The 8,173-nt window shown below is 41.7% G+C and overlaps 1 protein-coding gene across 1 annotated transcript; it reads right to left on the bottom strand.

The window, feature by feature from the left end:
* Positions 1-2,604: 2,604 nt before the first annotated feature.
* Positions 2,605-7,917, bottom strand: LOC123974961 (dual specificity protein phosphatase 7-like). Its single transcript, XM_046056016.1, has 3 exons — positions 7,222-7,917; positions 6,085-6,513; positions 2,605-5,082 (listed from the first exon to the last, which is right to left on the bottom strand). The coding sequence occupies exons 1-3, from the start codon at positions 7,589-7,591 to the stop codon at positions 4,772-4,774; spliced, it is 1,110 nt and encodes a 369-aa protein (XP_045911972.1). The 5' UTR covers positions 7,592-7,917; the 3' UTR covers positions 2,605-4,771.
* Between the last annotated feature and the right edge of the window lie 256 nt (positions 7,918-8,173).

Raw genomic sequence — 8,173 nt, 5'->3', positions numbered from 1 at the left:
AGTCTACAACCCACACAAGTGGCTCAGGTAGTGCAGCTCATCCAGGATGGCACATCAATGCGAGCTGTGGCAAGAAGGTTTGCTGTGTCTGTCAGCATAGTGTCCAGAGCATGGAGGCGCTACCAGGAGACAGGCCAGTACATCAGGAGACGTGGAGGAGGCCGTAGGAGGGCAACAACCCAGCAGCAGGACTGCTACCTCCGCCTTTGTGCAAGGAGGAGCAGGAGGAGCACTGCCAGAGCCCTGCAAAATGACCTCCAGCAGGCCACAAATGTGCATGTGTCTGCTCAAACGGTCAGAAACAGACTCCATAAGGGTGGTATGAGGGCTCGACGTCCACAGGTGGGGGTTGTGCTTACAGCCCAACACTGTGAAGGACGTTTGGCATTTGCCAGAGAACACCAAGATTGGCAAATTTGCCACTGGCGCCCTGTGCTCTCCACAGATGAAAGCAGGTTCACTCTGAGCACATGTGACAGACGTGACAGAGTCTGGAGAACGTTCTGCTACCTGCAACATCCTCCAGCATGACCGGTTTGGTTATATGTGCTCGCCAGAGGTAGCCTGACTGCCATTAGGTACCGAGATGAGATCCTCAGACCCCTTGTGAGACCATATGCTGGTGCGGTTGGCCCTGGGTTCCTCCTAATGCAAGACAACGCTAGACCTCATGTGGCTGGAGTGTGTCAGCAGTTCCTGCAAGAGGAAGGCATTGATACTATGGACTGGCTCGCCCGTTCCCCAGACCTGAATCCAATTGAGCACATCTGGGACATCATGTCTCGCTCCATCCAACAACACCACGTTGCACCACAGACTGTCCAGGAGTTGGCAGATGCTTTAGTCCAGGTCTGGGAGGAGATCCCTCAGGAGACCATCCGCCACCTCATCAGGAGCATGCCCAGGCGTTGTAGGGAGGTCATACAGGCACGTGGAGGCCACACACACTACTGAGCCTCATATTGACTTGTTTTAAGGACATTACATCAAAGTTGGATTGGCCTGTAGTGTGGTTTTCCACTTTGATTTTGAGTGTGACTCCAAATCCAGACCTCCATGGGTTGATAAATTTGATTTCCAGTGATAATTTTTATGTGATATTGTTGTCAGCACATTAAACTATGTAAAGAAAGGAGTATTTAATGAGATTATTTCATTCATTCAGATCTAGGATGTGTTATTTTAGTGTTCCCTTTATTTTTTTGAGCAGTGTATAAATCATCGTTCATTACTCTTTAACAGTACTGCCAATGTACTGTAGATGTACAGTGCCAGTTACAGATAAGACCTCTCTGATTAATGGTTCTCAGTCCCATCAACCCCAGGCAGTACACTATATTTTATGCACTGCAGCTACCCGTTGCCTTCGCCTTACCGTGGGTGTCTTTTCAGACCTAATCATAGGTTTAGGCCCTGCAGGTATGTGGCCAGCCGGGTTCAGTCATTCTGGAAAATTCATCACTCAACAGCTTTTATTATCACAACTGCGACAAGTGGCTAGGCAAGTCACTTCATGTGCTGCATTGCTACTGTGAAAGTTAAAAAAATTTGTGTTCGCCTGCTACAACATTCTCAGTCACCTCGGCCTCAAAGCTGGAACTAAAACTGTTTTATTGCAGTATTTAAGTCATTAAATCACACAAATTGACAGTTATTGGACAATAAAGTGCTGCACAATTCAACCACAGAACATCTCCCCCACCCATTTTTTTTCCTGCCTTAGAAAGCTTGGCTTCAGTTCATGAAATAATTTCTTCAGGGAAGGGAATTCACTCCATCATCTTTCTGTCATCGGGCAAAGAACATATGAATAAATCTAGACAAGGTAGAAACAATACCAAACCAAGAGAGCATTCAGAGAGCTAGAAATGCAGCAGAAATCTGAGATGACACCAAGGAAGGCAACACATATTTCTTCCAGGAATGTTTCAAAGTAATTTGGAAATGTTCATTAACTTTGTTGTATATACTTCATTGTATCATGATAGTACAGCAGAAAAAAATATGTAAATATCCTTCTCTAAAAGGCAGCATGAATGTGAAGATATTAGGGCCCTCTCATTTCCTCTTTTTGAAACAACAGAATGCATTTATAGCTTCACAGGATATTGCACTTTTGCCAATAAACGTTAAAATCATAACAACAAACATAAAATATGTTTAACCGAGGCTAATACACTTCAAACTTGGTTATTGCACAGCCCTGTTATTACATTTTTTATCACTCCCAAAGTTGCAGAGGAGAGCTGTCGGAAGTGTTGTATCTGTGGCGAGGACATGCTGCGTCATCTTCCTCTTCCTTTCAGCGCTGTTTGAGTGACTGGTCGTGGGTGTGTCTGCAGTGTGGTATTGACAGATCTGGCCCTGTCACTTGTCATTGTGAGAATGCGTGTGGGAGACAGGAAGCCAGCCATCAGAGTGGATAAAAAATGGACATCTGACCACACCTAGAGCCACTGCTTGGAACTCTGTGACTTCTCAGAGCACTCTTTGGTCCTGACTTAGCCTCACAACCACTTTTGTTTTGTTTTATGAAAGTGTGCCATAGACTTTCAGTAAAAAAAAAAGGTCAAAATTCTGAACAAAGACAACACCGACAAAAGATTTTCAAGTAAAAATATACAATATATTTGTTTGTATAAACTTGTACAGAATGTCTTGGACATTTAGCTTTACATATACTATACATAAGGGTCAAAATAGGGTCACATTCGCATCCTTCATGATTTTAAGAAAATGTCCCCCATGACAACCACATTTTATGTACATCTCGACAAACATACCAAACAAAACAGCCCTTGGATGCACTTTAAGAGGCCATGATGAGATACAGATGCCTTGTATAAAAATCCCTGAAAATGTCTGTCTGTGAGGTAAGAACACATTTGTCAAGCTCATTTCCTTTCACTCCCTCTCATACATCAAACTCACTCATTTGTACTGAGGCGAGACTGGCAATAGAGAACAGCTAATTACACATCATGTTTCCCTTAACATTTTTGTGCCACAGGAGTAGCTGCAGACTGAAGACTGTCAGAGTAAAAATCAAGGTGAACATCCATTCCTTTATACACTTTTTACTTACACATTACTTTCAATCGAGGCAAAAGCTAGTCCTATACACTATACCTCTACCTGGTGACTGACATGTAGTTCAATTTCATGTTAAAGTATGGCCAAGGCCTCAAAAACAACAGGCAATATGACCTAAAGGTTAAAAAACAAGGTCCTTGGTAGAACATAATCACATGACAAATAATGCAGGTATAAAGCAAAAGAATGTACAGGAGTGTTTCTGAAGAGAAGTATGTTCCAATTTTGATATTCTGCAGGAAGTGGCCACTTGATTTTGTAGTTAAAGAATAACAATTTAACATTATGGTGTTTTACAGACATTAGTGAAGGTATTCTGAGTGAAAGCACAAGAATAAATGCCTCCTATGGTAACCGTGCTGCAAAAGAGCTGCAAACAGCCATCAGAAGAAAAACTGTAACAATAATTCAAGGCCGGATCACAGTAGTAGCTTATTTCCCCTCAGCTAGAGTACCATTAAAACGTCTCGGTTTGGTCCCCAGAAAACATTCTGATTAGCCAAAGACTCCTAGACCGTCAAGGCAATAATTATAACTAATACAAAGAAATACATAAACATCCATTTTACAGCTGGTGAATAACAAATAACAGTCAAACAACAATCCTAGATTTAATAGAAAAGTTAGGAAATGTCCTGCTATTATGGCTGTACATGACCATTGATTAATGCCATGCATGATGGATAGCAAAATTCATCCTCATGTTAGATATTAAGGCATTGAGATTCGATCGAATGCAGCATATTCTCTGCTTACAGTAGGGCTGCTCGATTATGGCAAATATCACAATCACAATTATTTTGGTCAATATGGAGATCACAATTATTCAACAAGATTTAAAGGGCTGACCTAAATGCTTTGAAGCCTCTACCTTTGCCATGATAATCTACGTCCAAATCAATATTCCGTTTTCACGGACAAAAAAACTGAAACGCGGCGTTTCCCTACATTGACTACAGATTGGCTGCCGAGCAGTTACTTGATTTGACAGCAACTTCTTACGTTACTTAACACTGAAATTCAACCGTGGTGTCCTGTCGGGACATACAGTGACTTAAACCAACAGTGAATCAGAAAAAGTATAAATAATATGTAATTTGGATTTATAACACAAGACAAAACAAGAGAAGCATAATTAAACTGAATGTGACACAATAATCGTTTTATCTCGATTCTCTTGTTTTCATAATCATTGGAAGCCAAAAGCAGGAGCAAAAAAAAATTTGGATTAATCGCATTATGATGGTACATATCACGCAACAGCAGAAATGTGTCCACCCGTAGAGATGTGGCAATATCGCTTCCACCTTGGGAGCTATCCCTTAGTGTCTCTGCTATATACTCAGGGCAGGCTATGTAGCAAATCATAGACTGGATTCTCTGTGATTTCATGATAAGTGCTAAATGGTACAGATATTCGAACTTTTTCTTAATTGAATTTACAGAACAATTATTGATCATTATATATACGGTAAAATAAAGTTACATATACCGTGATAGAAGATTTTGGCCATATCGCCCACCCCTAACAGGTCTGTTCCTTTAACAGATCAATGCAGTTCGTTTTGGTGAAGAAACACTGTAACGGGCTTACTGCTTGTGTCAGCTAGTTAGGCATCTGACAGGCTCAGAAAACCTCAGAGACACAACAGGAAACAACAGAAAGGCTGACCAATCCTCATGTGGACTCCAGTGTGTCCAGCTGGAAGACGTTGTGATTGGTTGGTGTGGTGAAGAAGAGCGGCTCCTTGCTGGTGGAACGGTTATCACAGGGGCTGTGCAGCCCCAGCGTCCTCTCAAAGTCCAGGAGTTGACCCATGAAGTTGAAGTTTGGGGAAATGTTGGACTTCTTCCTCTTGACAAAGTCGTAAGCATCGTTGAGAGTGAGGTTGAGTCTCTGCATCAGGTAGGCCACGGTGACTGTGACTGAGCGACTGATTCCGGCCAGGCAGTGGACCAGAATGCCGCACTTCTTAGACCGAGCCTCATCTGTGAGAGGAAGGGAAAACCACAGTCTTCAGAGAGTTATACAAGGACATCTGTTCAAGTACAGCGAACATACACCTTTTCAGAAAATTTTAAATAATATTTTCATTGATTCATATTTCCCTGTACTACAATGTGTAAGCATGAATGTTTTTCTGGGTCTTAGTTGACAGAAGTAACCTTGTTGATTCATTTGATCTAGAAAACAGTGTGCCTAATATCCTGTTAGCTACACACATTAACAAACAACTGCAAACTAAGCAACACTACGCCGAACGTGTGACCCTGCAATCAAACACAACCCCAGAGAGTGGAAACAACATTTCCTTCCTCTTTCTACCTCTAAACCCTTTGGAAACTAGTTCATGATATACAGCCTTGCAACCACCAAACAAACAAGTCAGAAGCTGTGGTTTCAGGTGCAGTTGTGGTGAAAGACAACTAATCAAAAGTGAAACAGAAACATAATGTTGTGGTGCCACCAAAAACAGAAAAACATGTGTTTGCTTTCAAGATGAATGTGTTATTGCTGTGTAGCAATGAAACTCAGTGATGCTGTTGCACAACAGCTGATAACAGCCTACATAAGCGGTTAGGGAGAAAACATTTATCATGTCTCGTGATATAAACCTCCATTTGTTTATGCAGATGACACAAAACATCCCACCTGTCCCACAAATCCATTCACACACCAGTTTACCAAATAATTATTGTCAAAAAATGAAGATAAGATATGATGAACTTTATTTATCCCAAGGGATATTGTTGTGCAGCAAAGTAGGAACGAGTGAAGATATAAAGAGTATAGATTATTACATTACTGTTAAACATAAGTAGCAAAAAATGACTTAATTCATACTTTGGTTTATTTTTCATATACCAAAAGATACCCAGCCCACATGGGCTTACTATGTAACACAATCCTTGTTACAAAACAAACAACTAAACACATAACGTTAGACAGTGTGTGTGAGTTTTAACAAAGCCTGTGACAGACCTACTCACCTATAAATGATATGGCCTCTGGGAAAAACTGGGACAGATTCTGACTCCAGTGGTCCGAAATGGGAATCTGTTTGTACCTGAAGTGGCCGTCATGCTCAAACATGTTGGGGAGATTGGGTGTGACGTTCAGGATGTACTTGATGTTGTACTGGCCCAGCACGTCTAGGTTAGTGGAGTCTTTGGCGCAGCCCAGGTAAAGGTAGGGTAGAATCTGGACAGGGAAGGCAGGCTGATTGCTGGGGATGGGACTCTCCTCAGACTCTGTGGCACTACTCGGTTCACGATCAGATTCACCATCGGAGCAATCTGAGCTGATCCGGAGATTTCCAAGACCCAGAACAGACAGAGGAGGAGAGGAGCTGGGACAGGAGCTGTCTAGGAGGGTCTCACAGTGCTCTGGGTACTCTGTGTGGAACTTTACAAATCCACCTGGACAAGTGCCAAAACACAAATTAAAAAAGTCACATCAATAGGGGTTTAATTATTTTTAAATAAAAGGGACATCTCATATAAACTGTTTATTTGAGTCACATTTTCAGTGGCAAAAAGGCGGTTGGGTATTGAAGCAGAGCTGCAGAGAGCTGAAGTTCCCCAAAAACAGACCATTCATGAAATGCATGCCTATTCCTGCTAGAGCAAAACATGGCGCGGCCATTTTGGAATTTTAATTGAGAATCTTAGTGACACACAGCACACAAACTTTTGAGCAGCGTACGAACCGCAAAACCCACAACACAGTGCAGACTTTGGCGCAGAATAAATGTTAACGTCTAAGGTTAGGACACAACAGTAACCCAGATAAACATAAAGTCTCGTTCTCAAAAGTAGGTATTTGGAAGTTGAAAACCTCTCCCAGTAAAAACGAATGCTGCATTTGACAACGTCTTTCCCAAAACGCCTTGTTAGCCTTTAATCCAGTTTATAAAGATGTAAGGTTATACCAATATTGCGCCAAAAACAGCCTGATAATTGACAATAGGGATCGAATTGTAAAGCGGCGTCAGTTGGACGTTTTAACTAACTTAACGTTAACGTTACATCGCAGACACACTATAACTAACTTTTACCAACGTTTTACATGAATAAAACTTCTGATATTATTGTTCTTCGGTTTATTTTAACAGAAAAACAATTTACCTTCAAGATAATACGCTGTACAACCGTCTTCCCATAGTTTTTGAAGAAGCAGACCCAAAACAGACGCTGGAGATCCACTGTCCTGCCAGTTCACGGTGCACTCATCGTACAGGACGACAGTGTCCGTTTTACATCGTCTTATGAACTTCTCTTTATCCTCATGGTTCGGGATGATGGTCCGGATCGGTATGTTGCCCTTTTTGAACCTCCGGAGCATCAGCCCCGGTATGGCCAGGTTTATGGCGGTCTCTATGTGGGATGATTCATAAAGCTCATGTGAACGGCAGTCCAACAAGAGCAAAGAAGTGCCTCCAGACTCCAACTCGAGTTGCAGCCATTCCACGCTTTTACTCGGTGTCACATTAGACATATCGGACTCAATATCATACTACATGCAAGCGCAAACACTTACTACATGGTCCACCAAGCGACGAAAAACTACATTTCACCCGCAAAAAGAAGCTTTAAATGTTGCCCCGCCGGTTCTGTTGGAGCGAAGATATTTCCCCTTTTTCCTCTTCTCTATTTCCATCAGTCTGTGAATCTAACCTGCCCCGACGCTATTGAAGACCTATTTACACTTTACTTTACCGTCCACAAGTTTTAATGTGAATGTGTTATAGGCAATAATATCTTCTTCAACTTCAACTACTTCACATCGTACCAGGGTCCTCCATGCACAGTCTCGTTTTACCATTCCGATGCATGGGAGGTTTTTCTTTTTTTTCACTTGACAGTAAAGCCACTGGAGAGGGAGGAGTTTATTCCTTATGATTTAAAGTCATAGCAGAAATATCACAAAGTTTGGTAACAGGTATCAGTAGGTCCCAATGTAATCATTTCCCAATCACAATTTTGCCAATCACTATCATCATTTTTCGTAATAAGATATTATAGCAAGTTGATTTTTAAGGGGATAGTTATCACTAATCACTAAATATGATTCCTACAT

Source organism: Micropterus dolomieu, linkage group LG08, assembly GCF_021292245.1.
Source record: "Micropterus dolomieu isolate WLL.071019.BEF.003 ecotype Adirondacks linkage group LG08, ASM2129224v1, whole genome shotgun sequence".
NCBI classification, from domain to species: domain Eukaryota; kingdom Metazoa; phylum Chordata; class Actinopteri; order Centrarchiformes; family Centrarchidae; genus Micropterus; species Micropterus dolomieu.
The sequence above is the reverse complement of the archived record's forward strand: the minus strand, read 5'-3'. Positions and strand labels throughout refer to the sequence as shown.